Source organism: Loxodonta africana, chromosome 4 (genome assembly GCF_030014295.1).
Source record: "Loxodonta africana isolate mLoxAfr1 chromosome 4, mLoxAfr1.hap2, whole genome shotgun sequence".
Taxonomy (NCBI): Eukaryota; Metazoa; Chordata; class Mammalia; order Proboscidea; family Elephantidae; genus Loxodonta; species Loxodonta africana.
In genome coordinates this window covers 191,951,498-191,974,830 of record NC_087345.1, presented here as the reverse complement: position 1 = coordinate 191,974,830, position 23,333 = coordinate 191,951,498, and the positions used below count along the sequence as shown (strand labels likewise).

At 38.2% G+C, this 23,333-nt stretch overlaps 1 protein-coding gene across 1 annotated transcript; it reads right to left on the bottom strand.

Annotated features, from left to right (window-relative positions):
- Positions 1–20,561: 20,561 nt before the first annotated feature.
- Positions 20,562–21,826, bottom strand: LOC135231340 (putative vomeronasal receptor-like protein 4). The gene is made up of 2 exons (XM_064285200.1): positions 20,915–21,826; positions 20,562–20,688 (listed from the first exon to the last, which is right to left on the bottom strand). Exons 1-2 carry the CDS (start codon positions 21,277–21,279, stop codon positions 20,562–20,564), a joined length of 492 nt encoding a protein of 163 aa, XP_064141270.1. The 5' UTR covers positions 21,280–21,826.
- Between the last annotated feature and the right edge of the window lie 1,507 nt (positions 21,827–23,333).

Below are 23,333 nucleotides of genomic sequence, written 5' to 3'. Positions count from 1 at the left end.
ATGTTTATTGCAGCTCTGTTTACAATAGCAAAAAGCTGGAAGCAAACAAGGAGTACATCAACGGATGAATGGTTAAATAAATTGTGGTATATTCACACAATGGAATATTACACATCGATAAAGAACAGTGAGGAATCTGTGAAACATTTCATAACATGGAGGAACCTGGAAGGCATTATGCTGAGTGAAATTAGTCAGAGGCAAAAGGACAAATACTGTATAAGACCACTATTATAAGATCTTGAGAAATAGTATAAACTGAGAAGAACACATACGTTTGTGGTTACGAGGGGGGCGGGGGGGTGGGAGAGGGTTATTTACTGATTAGTTAGTAGATAGGAACTACTTTAGGTGAAGGGAAGGACAATACTCCATACACGGCAGGTCAGCTCAACTGGACTGGACCAAAAGCAAAAAGTTTCCGGGATAAATTGAATGCTTCAAAGGTCAGCAGAGCAAGCGCAGGGGTTTGTGGACTATGGCTTAAGAGGACTCCTAAGTCAATTGGAAAAATAATTCTATTATGAAAACATTCTGCATCCCACTTTGAAATGTGGCGTCTGGGGTCTTAAATGCTAAAAAGCGGCCATCTAAGATGCATCAATTGGTCTCAACCCACCTGGATCAAAGGAGAATGAAGAACACCGAGGTCACACGATAACTATGAGCCCAAGAGACAGAAAGGGGCACAGGAACCAGAGACCTACAACATCCTGAGACCAGAAGAACTAGACGGTGCCTGGCCACAACCGATGACTGCCCTGACAGGGAGCTCAACAGAGAACCCATGAGGGAGCAGGAGATCAGTGGGAGGCAGACCCCAAATTCTCATAAAAAGACCAGACTTCATGGTCTGACTGAGACTAGAGGAATCCCGGAGGTGATGGTCCCCAAACCTTCTGTTGGCCCAGGACAGGAACCATTCCCGAAGACAACTCATCAGACATGGAAGGGACTGGACAATGGATTGGAGAGAGATGCTGATGAAGAGTGAGCTTCTTGTATCAGGTGGACACTTGAGACTGTGTTGGCATCTCCTGTCTGGAGGGGGGGTAGGAGGGTAGAGAGGGTTAGAACCTGGCAAAATTGTCACGAAAGGAGAGACGGGAAGGGCTGACTCATTAGGGGGAGAGTAAGTGGGAGTATGGAGTAAGGTGTATATAAGCTTATATGTACAGACTGAGTTGATTTTGTAAACGTTCACTTAAAGCTCAATAAAAATTATTCAAAAAAAATTAAGCAGCAGGATGTGTGAGTATCTGTATATAGGTGTATGCATATGTATACGTATATGCATGTATGTGACTGACTGAATACATATTCTTATGTATAATAAAGCACATAGAGGGCACAGTTACAGACATTTCTTAGACATAACCAAACACCTCTTAAGGACTGAAGGCTTAGGACTATACTCTCCTGAGACACCTCAGTCAATTGGCATAATGTAGTTGACAAAGTTTATTTTCTACATCCTAGTTTGGTGAGTCATGTCTGGGTCTTAAAACTTTCCAAACAGCCATCTAAGATACAACTATTGGTCTCTTCCAGTCTGTAACAAAAGAGAATGAAAGGAACGAAGACTCAAAAAAGAAACTGCTTAACAGGAGTAATGTTGTTGTTAGGTGCTGCTGAGTCAGTTCCAACTCATAGTGAAACTATGTATCACAGAACGAAACACTGCACAGTCTTGTGCCACGCTCACAATCGTTGTTATGCTTGAGCCCATTGCTGCACCCACTGTGTCACTCAATTGCTTTGAGGCTCTTCCTCTTTTCCACTGACCCTGAACTGTCCTTATCCAGGGACTGATCCCTCCTGACAGTATGTCCAAAGTATTTAAGACAAAGTCTTGCCATCCTTGCTTCTAAGGAGAATTCTGGTCGTTCTTCTTCCAGGAGAAATTTGTTCGTTCTTTTCGCAGCCCGTGATATATTTAATATTCTTCGCCAACACCACAATTCAAAGGCATCAATTCTTCTTCTGTCTTCCTTACTCATTGTCCAGCTTTCACATGCATATGATGCGATCAAAAATAACATAGCTTGGGTCAGGCCCACCTTAGTGTGCAAGGTGACATCCTTGCTTTTCAACACTTTAAAGAGGTCCTTTCCAGCAGATTTGCCCAATGCAATGCATCTTTTGGTTTCTTGACTGCTGCTTCCATGGGTGTTGATTGTGGATCCAGGTAAAATGAAACCCTTGACAACAACAATCTCCTCTCAGTTTATCGTGAGGTGGTTTGTTGGTCCAGTTGTGAAGATTTTTGTTTTCTTTATGTTGAGTTGTAATCCATACTGAAGGCTATGGTTTTTTATTTCAAAAGTAAGTGCTTCAAGTCCTCTTCACTTTCAGCTAGCAAGGTTGTGTCATCTGCATAACACAGGTTGTTAATGAGTCTTCCTCCAAACTTGATACCCCATTCTTCTTCATATAGTCCAGATTCTCGGATTATTTGCTTAGCATACATATTGAATAGGTATCGTGAAAGGATACAACCCTGACGCATACCTTTCCTGACTTTAAACCACACAGTATCCCCTTGTTCTGTCCAGACAATTGACTACTGATCTATGTACAGGTACCTTATGAGCACAATTAAGTGTTCTGGAATTCTCATTCTTCTCAATGTTATTCATAATTTTTTATGATCCACAGAGTCAAATGCCTTTGCAGAGTCAATAAAACACAGGTAACCATCCTTCTGGTATTCTCTGCTTTCAGCCAGGATCCATCTGACATCAGCAATGATATCCCTGGTTCCACCTCCTCTTCTGAATCCGGCCTGAAATTCTGGCAGTTTCCTGTCTGTATACTCCTTCAGCCACTTTTGAATGATCTTCAGCAGTCTATACACTGCTGCAACAGCTTTTGAATGACCTTCAGCAAAACTTTGCTTGCATGTGATATTAATGATATTATTCAATAATTTCTGCATTTGGTTGGATCACCTTTCTTGAGAACAGGCATAAATATGGATCTCTTTCAATTGGCTGGCCAGGTGGTTGTCTTCCAAATTTCTTGGCATAGACAAGTAAGCACTTCCAGTGCTGCATCTATTGGTTGAACCATTTTCGTTGATATTCTGTCAAGTCCTGGAGACTTGTTTTTCGCCGATGTCTTCAGTGCAGTTTGCAATTCCTCCTTCAGTATCATCAGTTCCTGATCACGTGTAACCTCTTGAAATGGTTAAGCTTAGACCAATTCTTTTTGCTATAATGATTAGTGTGTTCTTTCCACTTCTTTTGACGCTTCCTGTGTCGCTTGATATTTTCCCCATAGAATCCTTCCCTATTGCAACTCGAGGCTTGAATTTTTTCTTCATTTCTTTCAGCCTGAGAAATGCTGAGCGTGTTCTTCCTTTTTTTTTTTTTATCACCAAGGCCATATTTTCCAACTACTGATCCTTCTTTGTTTCCAACTTTTGCATTCCAATCACCAGTAATTATCAACACATCCTGATGGCATGTTTGATCGATTTCAGACTGCAGAAGCTGATAAAAACCTTTAATTTCTTAATCTGTAGCCTTAATGTTTGGTGCATAAATTTGAATAGTAGTCGTATTAACTGGCTTACCTTGTAGGCGTATGGATATTATTCTATCACTGACAGTGTTGTTCTTCACGATAGATCTGGAAATGTTCTTTTTGACGATGAGTGCAACACCACACCTCTTCAAGTTGTCATTCCAGGCATAGTAGACCAAATGATTATCCGATACGAAGTGGCCAATACCAGTCCATTTCAGCTCATTAATGCCTAGGATATGATGTTTATGCATTCTATTTCATTTTTGATGATTTCTAATTTTTCTAGATTCATACTTCATACATTCCACTTTCTGATTATTAATGGGTATTTGCAGCTGTTTCTTCTCATTTTGAGTCATGCCACATCAGCAAATGAAGGTCCTGAAAGCTTGACTACTTCCATGTCATTAAAGTCAACTCACTTTGAGGATGCAGCTCTTCCTCAGTTGTCTTCCAACTGCTTTCCAACCGGGAGGGCTCAGTTTCTGGCACTATATCAGTGTTCCACTGTTATTCATAAGGTTTTAACTGGCTAATTCTTTTCAGAATTAAACTGCTAGGTCCTACTTCCTAGTCTGTCTTAGTCTGGATGCTCAGCTGAAATCTGTCTGCCATGAGTGACCCTGCTGGTTTCTGAACAGTGGTGGCATAACTTTCAGCATCACAGCAACACACGAGCCCCCACAGTATGACAAACTGACAAGAGAAATAGTCTATGTGAATGACAGCCTCATCTACCCTGAGACCAATAAAACTAGACTGTGCCTGGCTACTACTACCAACCTTTCTAACCAGGGCTACAAGTGATGGATCCTGAAAGATGGGAGAAAAATGTGGAACAGAACCTCATCTTCTTTTTTAAAAACCCAGACTTAATTTGATCAGTTGAGACTGGAGAACTCCCTGATACTCTGGCTGTGAGCTACTCTTTAAATTGTGGTCACCTTTTAGCTAAATTAGAGAGAGGCTCACGAAATAAAGAATGTCAACACTGAGTACTGTGCCTCCTTTTAAAAAATCATCTATATGAGACCGAATGGCCAAAAATTACTTGAAAAAAAAAACATGAGTCTATAAGGGGACAGAGAAGCTAGAGTGATGGAAATGGAACAGCCAGAATGGACCTAAGGCGAACAATAATGCATTGTAAAGAGTGTAACCAATGTCACCAAACGATTTGTGTACAAATTGTTGAATAGGAACCTAAACTACTGCATAAACCGTCACCAAAAGCACAATAAATTATTATTTAAAAAAGAATTCCTTAGAAGAGAGATAAAGAGCTCTCTTTCTAAGGAATACTAATGTTTTCCCACAGCAGAAATACCTAAAGACTTTGTGAAAATAAAGAAAAAAGTATAAAATTGCCATTATTGCAGATAATATGATTATGTATGTATATTTTTTTAAGTGCACTTTAAGTGAAAATTTACAGATCAAGTCAGCCTCTCATACAAAAATTTATATAAACCCTGCTATATACTCCTAATTGTTCTCCCCCTGATGAGACAGCACACTCCTTCACTCCACTCTCTATTTTCCTGTCCATTCGGCCAACATCTGACCCCCTCCGTCCTCTCATCTCCCCTCCAGGTAGGAGCTGCCCACATAGTCTCATGTGTTTACTTGATTCAAGAAGCTCATTCTTCACCAGTATCATTTTCTATCCCATAATCTAGTCCAATCCCTGTCTGAAGAGTTGGCTTTGGGGATGGTTCCTGTCCTGGGCTAACAGAAGGTCTGGGGACCATGACCACCTGGGTCCTTCCAGTCTCAGTTAAACCATCAAGTCTGCTCTTTTTACAAGAATTTGGGGACTGCATCGCACTGCTCTTCTGCTCCCTCAGGGGTTCTCTGTTGTGTTCCCTGTCAGGGCAGTCATCAGTTGTAGCTGGACACCATCTAGTTCCTCTGGTCTCAGGCTGATGTAGTCTCTGGTTTATGTGGCCCCTTCTGTTTCTTGGGCTCATAATTACCTTGTGTCTCTCATGTTCTTCATTCTCCTTTGCTCCAGGTGGATCGAGGCTCATTGATGCATCTTAGATGACCGCATGCTACTGTTTGAGACCCCAGGCACCACTCACCAAAGTGGGATGCAGAATGTTTTCTTAATATATTTTATTATGCCAATTGACTTAGACGTCCCCTGAAACCATGGTCCCCAAACTCCCACCCCTGCCAGCTGGCCTTCCAAGTATTCAGTTTATTCAGGGAACTTCTTTGGTTTGGGTTTAGTCCATTTGTGCTGACCTCCCCTGTATTGTGTGTTGTCTTTCCCCTCACCTAAAAGAGTTACTGTCTAATTAGTGAAAACTGCTCTCCCTCCCTCCCCGCTCTCATAACCTTCAAAGAATTTTTTCTTCTCTGTTTAAACTATTTTTAGAGTTTTTATAATAGTGGTCTCATACAATATTTGTCCTTTTGCAACTGACTAATTTCACTCAGCATAATGCCTTCTAGATTTCTCCATGTTATGAAATGTTTCCCAGATTCATCATTGTTCATTATTGATGCATAGTATTCCATTGTGTGAATATACCATAATTTATTTATCCATTCATTCATTGATAGTCACCTTGATTGCTTCCATCTTTTTGCTATTGTGAACAGTGCTGCAATGAATATGGGTGTAGATATATCTGTCCATGTAAAGGTTCTTATTTCTCTAGGATATGTTCCAAGGAGTGGGATTGCTGGGTCATATGGAGGACAGGTTTCAGCTGAGATTCCAGACTAAGACAGACTAGGAAGAAGGACAAAGCAGTCTACTTCTGGAAAGCATTAGCCAGTGAAAACCTTATGAATACCAGCAGAGCATTGCCTGCTATAGTGCCGGAAGATGAGCCCCCCAGGTTGGAAGGCACTCAAAAGATGACTGGGGAAGAGCTGCCTCCTCAAAGTAGAATCAACCTTAATGATGTGGATGCAATAAAGCTTTTGAGACCTTCATTTGCTGATGTGGTATGACTCGAAGTGAGAAGAAACAGCTGCAAACATCCATTAATATTTGAAACCTGGGATGTACGAAGTATGAATCTAGGAAAATTGGAAATCATCAAAAATGAAATGCAATGCACAAACATCAATATCCTAGGCATTAGTGAGCTGAAATGGACTGGTATTGGCCATTTTGAATCAGGCAATCATAAAGTCTACTATGCTGGGAATGACTACTTTAAGAGGAATGGTGTTGCATTCATCCTCAAAAAGAACATTTCAAGATCTATCCTGAAGTACAACGCTGTCAGTGATAGGATAATATCCATACACCTACAAGGAAGACCAGTTAATACAACTATTATTCAAATTTACACACCAACCACTAGGGTCAAAGATGAAGAAATAGAAGATTTTTAACAGCTGCTGCAGTTGAAATGGATCGAACATACAATCAAGATGCATTGATAATTACTGGTGATTGGGATGCGAAAGTTGGAAACAAAGAAAAAGGATCAGTAGTTGGAAAATATGGCCTTGGTGATAGAAACAATGCCAGAGATCAAATGATAGAATTTTGCAAGACCAACGACTTCTTCATTGCAAATACCTTCTTTCACCAACATAAATGGCGACTATACACATGGACCTAGCCAGATGGAACACAAAGAAATCAAATTGTCTACATCCGTGAAAAGAGACGATGGAAAAGCTCAATATCATCAGTCAGAACAAGGCCAGGGGCCGACTGTGGAACAGACCATCAATTGCTCATATGCAAGTTCAAGCTGAAACTGAAGAAAATCAGAACAAGCCCAAGAGAGCCAAAATATGACCTTGAGTATATCCCACGTGAATTTAGAGACAATCCTAAGAATAGATTTGAGGCATTGAACACCAGTGACCGAAGACCAGACAAGTTGTGGAATGACATCAAGGACATCATACACAAAGAAAGCAAGAGGTCATTGAAAAGACAGGAAAGGAAGAAAAGACCAAGTTGGATTTCAGAGGAGACTCTGAAACTTGTTCTTGAACCTCGAGCAGCTAAAGCAAAAGGAAGAATTGATGAAGTAAAAGAACTGAACAGAAGATTTCAAAGGTGGCTTGAGAAGACAAAGTAAAGTACTGTAATCGCACGTGCAAAGAGCTGGAGTTGGAAAACCAAAAGGGAAGAACATGCTCGGCATTTCTCAAGCTGAAAGAACTGAAGAAAAAAATCAAGCCTTCAGTTGCAATCGTGAAGGATTCTATGGGGAAAATATTAAACGATGCAGGAAGCATCAAAAGAAGATGGAAGGAATACACTATACCAAAAAGAATTAGTAGATGTTCAACCATTTCACGAGATAGCATATGATCAGGAACCGATGGTACTGAAGGAAGAAGTCCAAGCTGCTCTGAAGGCATTGGTGAAAAACAAGGCTCCAGGAACTGATGGAATATCAATTGAGATGTTTCAACAAACAGATGCAGCGCTGGAGGTGCTCACTCATCAACACCAAGAAATATGGAAGACAGCTTACCGGTCAACTGATTGGAAGAGATCCATTTTTTTTTTTTAATTAACTTTTATTAAGCTTCAAGTGAACGTTTACAAATCCAATCAGTCTGTCACATATAAGTTTACATACATCTCACTCCCTACTCCCACTTGCTCTCCCCCTCTTGAGTCAGCCCTTTCAGTCTCTCCTTTCTTGACAATTTTGCCCGCTTCCCTCTCTCTCTATCCTCCCATCCCCCCTCCAGACAAGAGTTGCCCACACAATCTCAAGTGTCCACCTGATATAATTAGCTCACTCTTCATCAGCGTCTCTCTCCCACCCGCTGACCTCCCTTTCATGTCTGATGAGTTGTCTTTGGGGATGGTTCCTGTCCTGTGCCAACAGAAGGTTTGGGGACCATGGCCGCCGGGATTCCTCTAGTCTCAGTCAGACCATTAAGTTTGGTCTTTTTATGAGAATTTGGGGTCTGTACCCCACTGATCTCCTGCTCCCTCAGGGGTCCTCTGCTGTGCTCCCTGTCAGGGCAGTCATCTATTGTGGCCGGGCACCAACTAGTTCTTCTGGTCTCAGGATGATGTAGGTCTCTGGTTCCTGTGGCCCTTTCTGTCTCTTGGGCTCTTAGTTGTCGTGTGGCTTTGGTGTTCTTCATTAAGAGATCCATTTTTATGCCTATTCCCAAGAAAGGTATTTGAACCGAATGTGGAAATTATGGAACAATATCATTAATATCACAAGCAAGCAAAATTTTGCTGAGGATCATTCAAAAATGGCTGCAGCAGTATATCGACAGGGAACAGCCAGAAATTCAGGACAATTTCAGAAGAGGATGCGGGACCAGGGATATCGTTGCTGATGTCAGATAGATCCTGGCTGAAAGCAGAGAACACCAGGAGGATGTTTACCTGTGTTCTATTGACTATGCAAAGGCATTCAACTGTGTGGATCATAACAAACTATGGATAACATCGCAAAGAATGGCAATTCTAGAACCCTTAATTGTGCTCATGAGGACCCTTTACCTAGATCAAGAGGCAGTTGTTCAAACAGAACAAGAGGATACTGATTGGTTTAAAGTCAGGAAAGGTGTGTGTCAGTGTTGTATTCTTTCACCATACCTATTCAAACTGTACCCTGAGAAAATAATACGAGAAGCTGGACTATATGAAGAACAGGCATCAGGATTGGAAGAAGACTCATTAAAAACCTGCGTTATGCAGATGACACAACCTTGCTTGCTGAAAGTGAAAAGGACTTGAAGCACTTACTAATGAAGATCAAAGACCACAGCCTTCAGTATGGATTGCACCTCAACATAAAGAAAACAAAAATCCTCACAACCGGACCAAAGAGCAACATCATGATAAACGGAGAAAAGACTGAAGTTGTCAAGGATTTCATTTTACTTGGATCCACAATCAACAGCCATGGAAGGAGAAGTCGAGAAATCAAAAGATGCATTGGGTAAATCTGCTGCAAAGCATCTCTTTAAAGTGTAGAAGAGCGAATATGTCTGTCACCTTGAAGACTAAGGTGTGCCTGACCCAAGCCATGGTATTTTCAATCTCATCATATGCATGTGAAAGCTGGACAGTGAATAAGGAAGACCGAAGAAGAATTCATGCCTTTGAATTGTGGTGTTGGCAAAGAATATTGAATATACCACGGACTGCCAAAAGAATGAACAGGTCGTTATTAGAAGAAATACAACCAGAATGCTCATTAGAAGCAAGGATGGTGAGACTGCATCTTGCATACTTTGGACATGTTGTCAGGAGGGATGAGTCCCTGGAGAAGGACATCATGCTTGGCAAAGTACAGGGTCAGCGGGAAAGAGGAAGACACTCAATGAGGTGGGTTGACACAGTGGCTGTAACAATAAAATCAAGCGTAAAAACGATTGCAAGGATCGCGCAGGACCGGGCAGTGTTTCCTTCTGTTCTGCACAGGGTAGCTATGAATCTGAACTGACTCGATGGCACCTAACAATGACAACAACATGGTAGTTGCATTTCTAGTTATTTAAGGAAGCGCCAAATCAAATTCCAAAGTGGTTGTACCATTTTACATTCTCTCCAGCAGAGTATAAGTGTTCTAGTCTCCCTACAACCTCTCCAACATTTATTACTTTGTGTTTTTTGTAATAATGCCAGCCTTGTTGGAGTGAGATGGAATCTCATTATAGTTTTGATTTACATTTCTCTAATGGCGAATGGTTTTGAGCATTTCCTCAAGTATCTGTTAGCTATCTGAATGTCTTCTTGAGTGAAGTGCCTGTTCATATGTTTTACCCCTTTTTTAATTGGGTTATTTGTCTTCTTGTAGTTGAGTTTTTGCAGTATCATGTAGATTTTAGAGATCAGGCACTGATTCTAAATGTCATAGCTAAAAGGTTTTTCCCAGTCTGTAGGTAATCTTTTTAAACTTTGGGTGAAGTCTTCGGGTGAGCATAAGTGTTTGATTTTTAGGAGCTCTCAGTTATCTGGTTTCTCTTCTGCATTGTTAGTAACGTTTTGCATACTGTTTATGCCATGTATTAGGGCTCCTAGCATTGTCCCTACTATTTCTTCCATGATCTTCATTGTTTTAAGATTTTATATTTAGGTCTTTGACACATTTTGAGTTCATTTTTGTGCATGGTGTGAGGTATGGGCCTTTTTTCTTTCTTTCTTTTTTTTTTTTTGCAGCTGGATATCCAGTTATTCCAGCACCATTTGTTATAAAAAGACTGTCTTTTCCCCATTTAACTGATTTTGGGCCTTTGTCAAAAATCAGCTGCTCATATGTGGATGGATTTATGTCTGTTCCACTGTTCTATGTATCTGTTGTTGTACCAAACCAGGCTGTTTTGACTACTGTGGCAGTACAGTGGATTCTTAAATCAGATGGAGTGAGTGAGGCTTCCAACTTTGTTCTTCTTCAGTAATGCTTTACTTATCCAGGGCCTCTTTCCTGTCCATATGAAGTTGGTTATTTGTTTCTCCATCTCATTAAAAAATGTCGTTGGAATGTGAATTGGAGTTGCATTGTACCTATAGATCGCTTTTGGTATAATAGACCTTTTCACAATGTTAAGTCTTCCGATCCATGAGCAAGGTACGTTTTTCCACTTATGTAGATCTCATTTGGTTTCTTGCAGTAGTGTCTTGTATTTTTCTTTGTATACGTCATTTATGTCTCTGGTAGGATTTATTCCTAAGTATTTTATCTTCTTGGGGGCTACTGTAAACGGTATTGATTTGGTGATTTCCTCCTTGATGTTCTTTTTCTGGGTGTAGAGGAATCCAATTGATTTTTGTATGTTTATCTTTTAACCCGATCCTCTGGTGAACTATTAGTTTCAGTACTTTTCTTGAGGATTCTGTATGGTTTTCTTTGTATAAGATTATGTCACCTGCAAATAGAGATACTTTGACTTCTTCCTTACCAATCTGGATGCCCTTTATTTCTTTATCTAGCCTAATTGCTCTGGCTAGAACCTCCAGCACAATGTTGAATAAGAGTGCCTGTAAAGGGCATCCTTGTCTGGTTCCTCATCTCAAGGGGAATGCTTTCAGACTCTGTCCATTTAGGATGGTGTTGGCTTTATATTAAAAAAAACCAGCAATAAATGCCCTTTATTCTGTTGAGGAATTTTCTTTCTACTCCTATTTTGCTGCGAGTTTTTATCATGAATGGTTGTTGAACTTTGTCAAATCCCTTTTCTGCGTCAATTAATAAGATCACGTGGTTCTTGTCTTTTGTTTTACTCGTAATTGTTTTTCTAATGTTGAGCCATCCCTGCAGATCTGGTAAGAATCCCACTTGGTCATGGTGAATTATTTTTTGATATGCTGTTGAATTCTATTGGCTAGAATTTTGTTGAGGATTTTTGCATCTAAGTTCATGAGGGATACAGGACTGTAATTTTCTTTTTTTGTGGTGTCTTTTTTTTTTTTTTTTTTACCTGGTTTTGGTATCAGGGATATGCTGGCTTCATAAAATGAGTTTGGGAGTATTCCATCCTTTTCTATGCTCTGGAATACCTTTAATAGTGGTGTTAACTCTTCTCTGAAGGTTTGGTAGAACTCTGCAGTAAAGCCATCCAGGCCAGGGCTTTTTTTTGGGGGGGGGGGCGTTTTTTTGATTACCTTTTCAATCTCTTGTTTTCGGTGTTTTTAGTTGTTCTACCTCTGTTTGTGTTAGTTTAGGTAGGTGGTGTTTTTCTAGAAATTCACCCATTTCTTCTAGGCTTTCAAATTGGTTAGAGTACAATCCGATATGATTCTTTTAATTTCAGATGGGTCTGTTATAATATCGCCCACCTCATTTCTTTTTCAGGTTATTGGCTTGCTCTCCTGTTTTTCTTTATTTCAGTTTAGCCAGTGGTTTATCAGTATCGTTAATTTTTTCAGAGAACCAGCTTTTGGTCTTATTAACTCTCTCAATTGTTTTTCTCTTTTCTATTTAATTTAATTCTGCTCTAATTTTTATTATTTGCTTTCTTCTGTTTCCTGAGTGTTTCTTTTGTTGCTGTTTATTTGTTCAAGTTGTAGGGATAATTCTTTGACTTTGGCCCTTTCTTGTTTTTGTATGTGTGCGTTTATTGATATAAATTGACCTCTGTGCACTGTTTTTGCTCTGATCCGAAGGTTCTGATAAGAAGTGTTTTCATTCATATTGGATTCTATGAATTTCTTTATTCCATCCTTAATGTCTTCTATAATCCAGTCTTTTTTGAGCAGGGTATTGTTCAGTTTCCAAGTGTTTGATTTCTTTTCCCTGCTTTTTCTCTTATTGGTTTCTACTTTTATGACCTTATGGTCAGAGAAGATGCTTTGTAATATTTCAATGTTTTGGATTCTGCTAAGGCTTGCTTTATGACCTAATATGTGGTCCATTCTAGAGAATGTTCCGTTTGTATTACAAAAGAATGTACACTCGGCTGCTATTGGGTGGAGTGTTCTGTATGTGTCTATGAGGTCAAGTTGGCCGATTGTGGCATTTAGACCTTCCGTGTCTTTATTGAGCTTCTTTCTGGATGTCCTGTCCTTCACCAAAAGTGGTGTGTTGAAGTCTCCTCCTATTATCTTGGAGCTGTTTATCTCAGCTTTCAATGCTGTTAGAGTTTGTTTTATGTATCTTGCAGCCCTGTCTTTGGGTGCATAAATATTTAATAGGGTTATATACTCCTGATACATTGTTCATTTAATCATTATGTTGCATCCTTCCTTATCCTTTTTGGTGGATTTAACTTTAAAGCCTACTTTATCAGAAATTAATATTGTCACTCCAGCTCTTTTTTGTTATTGCTTGATGTATTTTTTCCATGCTTTGAATTTTAGTTTGTTTGTGTCTCTAAATCTAAGGTGTGTCTATTGCAGGCAACATATAGACGAACTTTTTTTTTATCCATTCTGCCACTCTCTGTCTCTTTATTGGTGTATTTAGTCCATGTACACTCAGCATAATTATGGATAGGTATGAGTTTAGTGCTGTCATTTTGATGTCTTTTTTTGTGTGTGTTGTTGATAGTTTCTTTTTCCAAATTACTTTTTTGTGCTGAGTCTTTTGTCTTTAAATATTGTCTTTTCCTCTCATTCGTTGTTGTTGATTTTGTTTCTGCTGAGTCTCTTTTTTTCTTGTATTTTATTTTGATGAGTAGGAAAGTTAGTCTCCTATGTGGTTATCTTAATATTTACCCAATTATTCTATGTTTAAACGTTTTATTTCTTTTTATCGCCTTGTCTTCCTCTCCATATGAAAGACCAATGACTACATTTCTCATTCTTTCTTTATTGTTTCAATGTTGTCTTCTTTTACATAATAACATCGCTGTTTCCCCATTTTGAGCTGTTTCTGTGATTTCCCTGTGTGGATTGACGTCTGATTGCTCTGTCCAGTGTGCTAGGCTTGGGCTGATACCTGATATTATTGATTTTCTAACCAAAGAACTCCCTTTAGTATTTCTTGTAGTTTTGGTTTGGTTTTTATGAATTCCCTCAACTTGTGTTTATCTGGAAATGTACTAATTTCACCTTCATATTTGAGATACAGGTTTGCTGGATATATGATTCTTGGCTGGCAATTTTTTTTCCTTCAAAGCTCTATGTAAGTTATTCCACTGCCTTCTTGCCTTCATGATTTCTGCTGAGTAATCCAAGCTTATTCTTATTGACTCTCCTTTGTAGGTGACTTTTCATTTTTTTTTTTTTCATTTATTCCTAGCTGCTCTTAAAATTGTCTCTTTATCTTTGGTTTTGGCAAGTTTGATTATAATGTGTCTTGGTGACTTTCTTTTGAAATCTACCTTATGTGGAGTTCGACGAGCATCTTGGATAGATATCTTCTCATATTTCACAATATCAGGGAAGTTTTCTGCTAACAAATCTTCAACAATTCTCTCTGTGTTTTCTGTTATCCCTCCCTGTTCTGGTACTCCAATCACTCGTAGGTTATTTCTCTTGATAGAGTCCCACATGATTCTTAAAGTTTCTTCATTTTTAAAAATCCTTTTTATCTGATTTTCCTTCAAATATATTGGTGCCAAGTGCTTTATCTGCAAGCTTACCAATTGTGCCTTCTACTTGATCAATTCTGCTCCTCTCACTTTCTATTGAGTAGTTCAATTCTATAATTTTAAAGTTAATCTTCTGAATATCTGATTGCTGTCTCTCTATGGATTCTTGCAGCTTATTAAATTTTTCATTATGCTCTTGAATAACCTTTTTAACTTCTTCAACTGCTTTATCTGTGTGTTCCTTGGCTTGTTTTGTGTATTGCCTGATCTCTTTCCTAATCTCGTTCCTGATGCCTTGAAGAGTTCTGTATATTAACCTTTTGAATTCTGCATCTGGAAATTCCAGGCATGCAGCTTCATCCAGAAGATCCCTTGATTCTTTGTTTTGAGAGCTTGTTGATGCAATCATGGTCTGTTTCTTTGTCTGACTTGATATTGACTGTTGTATCCAAGCCATCTGTAAGTTATTGTATTAGTTTATTTTATGCTTGCTTATTGTATCCTAGCTTCTTGCTTTGTTCTGTTTTGATATGACCAAATGGGTTGCTTGAGTGAGCTACCTTAATTGTTTTCGCCTTCGAAGCTCTGAGGTCCTGTCACCAGATGGCTAGAGCTGTTATCAGGTATATCAGTCTTGGAGACCATTCACTTTTCTTGTAAGATTTCATCTGAGGTTTCCAGGTAGTCGGCCATCAAGTGTGTGGTACAGACTCTGTCCTACAGTGTTAGAGGGACAATGGTGATTGGTGTAGGTACCGGTATCTGGTTGCAGCTGGGGGTCACACTCTGAAAAAGGCAAGGGGCTGTCAACTGTCCCCTGAGTGTCCATGAGGAAAGCGCATCCCTGTTCCCTATAGTGTACAAGTGGGTGGGTTCTGCAGGCAGACCATGGGCACCCAGTCTTTTTGGTTGTAATGACTGGGAGGTACCATTTATCCTTAGGCCCCTGTTGTGGGTGGCTGGATGGCCTGAGTGGAGCCACCAGTCCTTAGATCCCTGATGTGGGTAGTTGAGGACCCTGTTTAATAGGCAAAGCAGTGTCAAATATCAAACACCCATCTCCCCACCACAAAGCTGAAATGGTTGCAAATCTGCCTTAGAAGGAAGGATGGCAAGATTACATCTCACGTTCTTTGGACATGTTATCCGGAGGGACCAGTCACTGGAAAAGGACATCACACTTGGGAAAGTGGAGGGTCAGCAAAGGAAAGGAAGAGTCTCAATGAGATGGATTGACCCAGTGGCAGCGACAGTGGGTTCAAGGAAAACAACAATCATGAGGATGGCACAGGGCTGGGCAATGTTTTCTGTTGTACATAAGGTTGTACGAGGCAGAACTGACTCGATGGCACCTAGCAACAACAACAACATAGTTATCTACGTCATGATAGTAACTTTTATGTGCAGGAATAGTCAAATAGAAAAAATGAACTAATCTAGAAGTGGAAATTTGTTAAATTTAAGAAATGCTTAAATTCATCAAAATTCATCATGAAATTCATCCACAGAAGTTCTTTGAAAGAGTCTTGAGAAGCATACTGAAAAAGTGATGGAAGATATTTGTCATATATATATATATACACAATTCAATTTGTACTCAAGCTATGAAACATATTTCTAAAAATATAAGGAAAAAATGACAAATAAAATGTGCAAATGAATTGAATAGTCACTTTACAAAAGAGGATATCCAAATGACCAGAGATAATGTGAAAACTGAATAATGTCAGCAGAGAAATGTTAATTATAGTTCCATAAGGGACAGTTACACTCCCATCTTGATATTGGTCTAATCGCTAAGTTCAATGAGTTAAGAGTAGCACCCTCCCCATCCTACCACTTAATTATTCCCTCAAGGAAAATCAATATAAAGATATTATACATTATATCCAAGGTGTAATGTGCCTATTATCCAATCATGCTTGAGGATATTGAGTCATTTGGCTAGAGATTCTCTTTGGATCTCATCTCTTCAGAGCCTCTCTTGATTACAGGAAGACGGAGATTCATTCTCTCTGTGTGTGTTTTTGAATAGATTTCAGTAGCACAGATAATCTTGAATGTGTCTGAGATGGCAGAAACATACACGTTTACATTCCAGATAGGTGGAATTTTCTAGTCTCTGAAGTGCTGCTTGAACAATGAGAGCTACTAGACTTTTCAGACTTAAAATGATAAACAAAGATGCTGAAGATGATAGAGATGGTATCCTTCTCTGTGATGCCCACATGACTCAATACTTAGCCTTATTTGAATTAAATTGTCTATGCCTTTTTTTTTTATTCATTGATAGTATTTACTAAAGATATCACTATGTTTCTAACAATGATTTATTACACTTGAGCTCCCTGGGGAAATAATTTATCCAAATCTGTGTCCTGACTACAGAGTGGGATTTCAAATAGTGTATAAGACAAAGAGATGGATCTTGAGATAGCTGAGAATGTGAAAAGATATTATATAAAACGGAATGCGAAGGCAACAGATAAAGATGGCAAGCATGAAGTGATGGAAGTTTCTCCTTTGAGGACAAGAATGTTCTTTGCAGTACTCATAAATTGCATGCAACTCCCATATTTTTCTCTTTTTCTGTTTCTTTCCTTAGCAAAAACTCTAAAATAAATTAGGTCTTCAGTCATGGGCATAGAGAGACCATTTAAGGAAAAAATTAATAAGCAAAAGTTTTCTTTATATTTTCTCAAAGCTTGAAGAAATATAATAACCACACTATTAAGAAACATGTCAGAACGGAAGAAAAAGTTATAGCAAGTGAACTTTGCTTAGCTTCACAGAGAAAGAGAATAATTTCTGGTAAATATCAAATTATCAACTTTCAGATACTAGCTTGCTATAGGGATTTCCTTACATTTGTCACAATGAACTGACATAGCAGATAAATACCATGCAGATAAATAAACTCGCCATATACTTGATTCAAAGTACACACATGCGTATTTGCACATTCAGCATTTCCTGGTCATAAACTGAGAATATCTTATTAGTCAGCCGTAGTAAAAATGTGAGCAGTTGTTTACTAGGGTACACCCAACTGCATATATATAATATCATTACTTCTTAAAGGCAAAGAACTCAAGTGTTAATGCCTCTCATATTGATTTAGTTTTTGTTCATTTTATATGGTGATTCTCACCATCTTATAAGAATCCTGGGTCGCGCTAGCAGTTTGTACTCTGCTACTATGGATTAAAAGAGCCTCCAAAACATATGGGAAATAAAAGGGGACCAAAGCTTTGTGAAATGACTAGATAGATTTCATCTAGATGCATAAATCCTAAAAATTAAAAACTTAGTAATTGAAATTGAAAAAAAATCATTGCATGAATTTAGGAAAGAAAAGAAGTGCTCTAGATTCACATAGTACCTACTACATAAAAATATATAAAATTTTATAATCTTTAATAGTGTTTGGTTAAAAAATCAATTTTATAAAACTAAGATTAGTGAAGTTTATGTCTGAATATGACTTCAACTCTACTGGCGTCTGTTTGTGTGCATGCTGACTATCCTCACTTGAATTACCAGGTATGGGCAATAGGAGAAAATGAAAACAAATTTCCCCGTCCCTGATCTTTACCCTTTCATCAAGATAGAATGTATTCTTTCACCCATGGTGTGTGGGATGGCCTTTTGATTTGCATTGGTTAATATAATATAATGTAGCAACTGAAGCAATATTGCATTAGTTCTGAGCTAAGACCTCAACATTCTTCCTATATCTCTATGTCTCTCCAAATATTAATATTCCCATAAGAATGAGTCTGGGCTACACACCCCACTGACACCTGTTGCTTCAGTAGGTTGACAGCTAGGATACTGCCAGACATCTGATTGAAACCATCTTAGAATAGCCAGGCCCACAGAAACTCCAGCTAATGAGTGATACAGGAGTGAACCAAGCCCAGATCTGCCAAGTTTGTCCCTGGTTCAGATCAGCAGAACTGCCCAGCTGACCCATAAATGTATCAGCAAAACAGAAATGATTGCGTAAGCCTCTATTTTGAGTGGTTTCATATATTAAAAAAAAAAAATAGCGAACACTAATATACAAGGACAGAGTTTATTTCAATCATTAGGCCATATTATCAGATGTATTCATTTTCATTCATGTATTTCATAACTATTTATTCATTGATTATATACTCTGAAACTCATCAAGTGTTGAAGGATAAAACAGAAAATGAAAAATGAATGACCTCATGGAGCTTATAATTTAGTGAGAGAGGATGATAATAAATACAAAGGAGAATAAATAGAGACCTCAGTAGCTCAGGTAATATTAGATTATTATATTTGAAGGAATTATCAGATTTGAAGAATGAGATGAAAAAACTACCCAGTTTTTAATACGGAAAAATGGGAATGGGAAATATTTATAGGGACGGTGAACAATATGGAGGTCACTCTGAGAAGCTCAAACCCAAACTTTTTGCTATGGTGTTGGTTTTGACTCATAGGACAGAGTAGAATTGCCCCATAGGGTTTCCTAGACTGCAATCTTTATGGAAGCAGTCTGCCACATCTTTCTCCCATGGAGAGGCTGATGAATTCAAACCACCAACATTTCAGTTAGCAGCCGAGCCCTTCAACCACGGTGCCATCAGGGCAATATGGAGATTTTGCTGAGAAGGAGTACCAAATATCTAAATAGAATTTCAGAAGAGAGGCTACAAAGAGGGAAACAATAGTCATAAAGGTAGTAGTTTAAAATTCATAACTGGTAAAACACATGAAAATTTTCTATTTGTAAAACTCATCAAATTGCAAGCAATTAATGAAAATATATTCACATTTAGCAATATAAAAAAAAAAAAATGACGAATGACCAAGGCCAACAGTGGCACCTAAAAACTAGAAGGCAGAAAAGAATACTTCATTGCACATGAACTCCTGGTCAACTCACAGCACATTAATATCTGTTTGGCTGGAAACACTTTATCAAACCCGACACTTATGGCTAGAATCCATGGCATTTATGCTTCCAAAAGCAGGGGGAGTTACACTTAACTTGCTTCTTAAGACCAAACAAAATATATTTACATAACGAGAAAATCAATTTCACATACACACAACTTGAGACAAAATAACTCAAATAAAACCTCATTAAAAACAGTGATTGTCCCCCAAACATGTCCACACCCTAAGGCACTTTGTGTATGTAACGAAGTTTAAGGATTTTGAGATGGGGAGCTTATTCTGGGTTATTCAGATGGGTCTAAATTGTCCACATGAACCTTGAAAAGCAGAGAATCTTTCCCATTTAGGATCAAAGGGTGAGATGTTATACAGGAAGAATGGTCAGAGGGATGCAAAAATCATGAACTTTAAGGTAGAGAAAAGGGACACAAGCCAAGGAATGCAAGTCGTCTCTACAAGAAGGAAAAGGCAAGAAAATGGATTCTTCCCTGGAGCCTCAGGCCAAGAAATCATCCCTGCTGACAAATCCATTCTAGCCCAGTGAGAGCAGTGTTGGACTTACACATACAGAATTGCAAGAAAATCATTTCATTTTAAATCAGCAAGTTCCTAGTAATATTTTACACCAGTGAAAGAACTAAGACACAATATAATCTACAAATATATAAAAACACTTAATCAACATGGTTACTGAGTAGATTTTCTATGATATTATTTCCATCCCTATAAATCATGTTTACTCAGGCACAACGAAAGGTATACAAATCTATATTTTAGAGTTAATTCAAAAGCAAAACTTGGGCCATATGTTAATGTTTCATGCCAGTATGATGTACTTTTTTGGAAATCTCTATCATTGAAGCACTAAACATGAAATGTTCTTCCCAAAAAAACAAACCAAACCACTTTCCATGGGTTCAATTCCAACTCACAGAGATCCTAGAAGACAGAGTAGAATTGTCCTCCACAGGGTTTTCAAGGCCATAAATCTGCACTCAAGTAGACTGTAACATAGTTCTACCTGGAGCGGCTGGTGAATTCCAATCACCAAGCCATCAGTTAGGAGCTGAGCACTTACCCACTGCGCTTCCAGGGCTGAGTAATGTTATTCCAACATAAAGTAAAGTAAACCTTGATTATACGCTTATTAGAACTGACTAATATAACAGAACTAATTTTTTTTTAATTGAAGAGTAGCCATTGACCATGAGTATCCGAAAACATATTGAAACTGGATCATTTATCCAAAGTAAGTGCCAAGATAATGTCCAAAGAAACAAGAAACTCAAACCAGTTAATGACCACAAATAATATCAAGAATATCAGGAGAGTCTGGGTGGCTCTTGTCTCTGGAGATGCTATTGGGGAGATAGAGATGCTGTGGAGGTATTTTGACCGCCTTTTATGCCTGCACAATAAAATCACCATGTAGCCACTGGAGATGAGCATGATTCCTATAAAGAAGCCATCTATGAATGTTTTCATTGTGAGAAACAGGCACATGTAACTCTATCTCATGGGCCAAAGAGCACAGTGTTCAGTGAAAACCAAAATATTTTCCTTGGTTCCATTAGGGACGGCAGATGTATAGATAATGATGATGCCACTTAGGGGCAAGTTGAGAACAAAAAAGAGAAGAAATAAACATAGGATGTAATGAAAGGGTTGATGTTTGAACTTTGCTAACCAGGAGTTGCTGGGGCAGATGGTGATGGCTTGGAGCACACTCAGCATGCAGATAGTGCAGATGGAGAGGTCCCTCATCACTGTCTTCAAGTAGGGCATGGCCTTACACGTTAAGTCAACCTGAACATTGTGTGACCCTAATATGTCTAATATGTCTAGAGACACCATTATCACCGTGGTGACGATCATCACTATGTGGGTGAGGGCCAAGAGACCAATGGTCAAATCTGTGGGCTTTGGCCTGTGATCTAGAAATAATGTGCTTGTGTGGATGACAAGAAGGAAGATGTTTCTTGAGATACCAATGACAACTTGAAAATTAAAAAAAAAACAAAAAAACTTTTACTAATATATCCAGGAAGAGTGTTCATCTTAATGGAGAAATAAGAGCTTATTGTGAATATCTGGTGAGAAAGACAAGAGACAGAACCACACAAATGTATCATTTCCATTATCACAAACATCACCACTATCTACAATATAGTTCTTCATCATTACCATTTCCAAAATTTATCAATTAATACTCATTTATCTATCAAAATTCAACTCAGAATTTATGTCTTTCAGAACTCCTTGACATTTTATTTTCAGTTTCGTGTCACTTGAAGACCTGGACCATATGTTAATGTCCTGCCCACCCCCTTTTTATAATTTTTTAATTTTTCCTGTTGTTGAGAATATATACAGCAGAACACACACCAATTTATCAATTTCTAAGTGTACAATTCAGTGACATTGACTATATTCTTTAAGTGATGCAATCATTCTCACCCTCCTTTTCTGAGTTCTGTAGCAATGTGTATTGGCACATTTCGGGTCTCATCATATTTGTTCAATTGGCATGGGGGAAATTTTATATATGGTGAAGCTAGGCCCTCATAAATAGATTATTTCAATAGGATTGTTGAGAGTGTCAGTTATTTTTTCTGAGCTGACCTCAAAAAAAAAAACCTCAACCTACGTAATTTCTGAAACACAACAGGTACTGTAGATTTGGGCAATTTATCTGAACTCTCTGTTTTACAGTGACCTGTGTAATTTGGGAAAAATTAAAATTTAACTATCTCACACTTCTTCACAGAGTTAAATGAGATCTTAGAAGCTTCCCTGTTAAATAAGTGTTAGAGAAGTGATGACTATATTTTCATTTTTATTTGGTTCCACTTGCACATTACTTTAGAGGTGAAAATTTCTTGTAACCCTAGCTGTACCTCTGCCTCAATTAGAGAGAAATAACCATAGTAATTCTAGGCTCTTTTACTAAACTGTGCTCATGGGACAGTGACGGAATTCTGGTGTGTGGTGATTATGTTTTGTTTTGTTCTGTTTGTTTGTTTTTTAATCTGATTCCCCCCAAAATACTCTCAAATATTAAACAATTTAATTTCCATCCCAACAGGGTGAAAATAAAGCTGGTAAAGTCTAGTTATCTGTGATCAGCAGGAAATCAATTAACACTGCTGTTCCCCTCACTATTGTTGCTGTGGACTTCGCTATCGCATAGGTAACCACTAACGGCTGCACAATGTGCTTGCTGCTCGTAAAAATAGTTTCTACCTTCATGTGGGAATGAAGACATTTTGTTTCAATCCAGTTAATATAATTCAGGCATTACCAATTTAAAGATCTCTGAAAATATGAAATTTGGCAACTCATGGAAATTATTTGCTTTTGAATCTGAAAATTTAATGAGGATAATTGCAGTGTTGACATTTATTAAACACAACTTTTCTAACAGAAGATAGATACTTTGAGGTTCCATAATCTTCAGATAAGTTTATGGAAATAATGCTCTAAGGAAATTCTTAGACTATACTCCCAAAAAATATTAGTTATTTTTCTAACATGTGCATTTCACAGTTGATTCATTAAATGACTACTCTTTCTCATCCAATTTATTAAGTGACATACTTACTATAACGCCAGTTAGCAAATTTTTGATTGTCATGTAGTTGCAACTTACTATAATTTCACAAGCAATGCAATGGCTTAATGCAAAATAACGTTAGTCTATAGTCTAGCTCCCTCCACAATGTATGAATCAGATACCACTTTCAGTAAAACAAACCGTTCATCCTTACATACTTCATAAACATATGGATTTATTTGTAAATTTTGTATAGCTTTTTATTTAACTAAATACAGTGAAAATTTCAGTCATACATTAAAAATTAGATACTTTAAGAAAGTGAGATAAAATAATTAAATATCTACAATTATCTGTTCTCTTACCTGTGTATCAC

Coding starts and splice junctions, on each gene's coding strand:
- LOC135231340 (XM_064285200.1), bottom strand. CDS start 21,279: ATGATCGTCACCACGGTGATAATGGTGTCTCTAGACATATTAGACATA. Junction 20,689..20,914: donor GCTCTTTGGCCCATGAGATA/GAGTTACATGTG, acceptor AACTGGTTTGAG/TTTCTTGTTTCTTTGGACAT.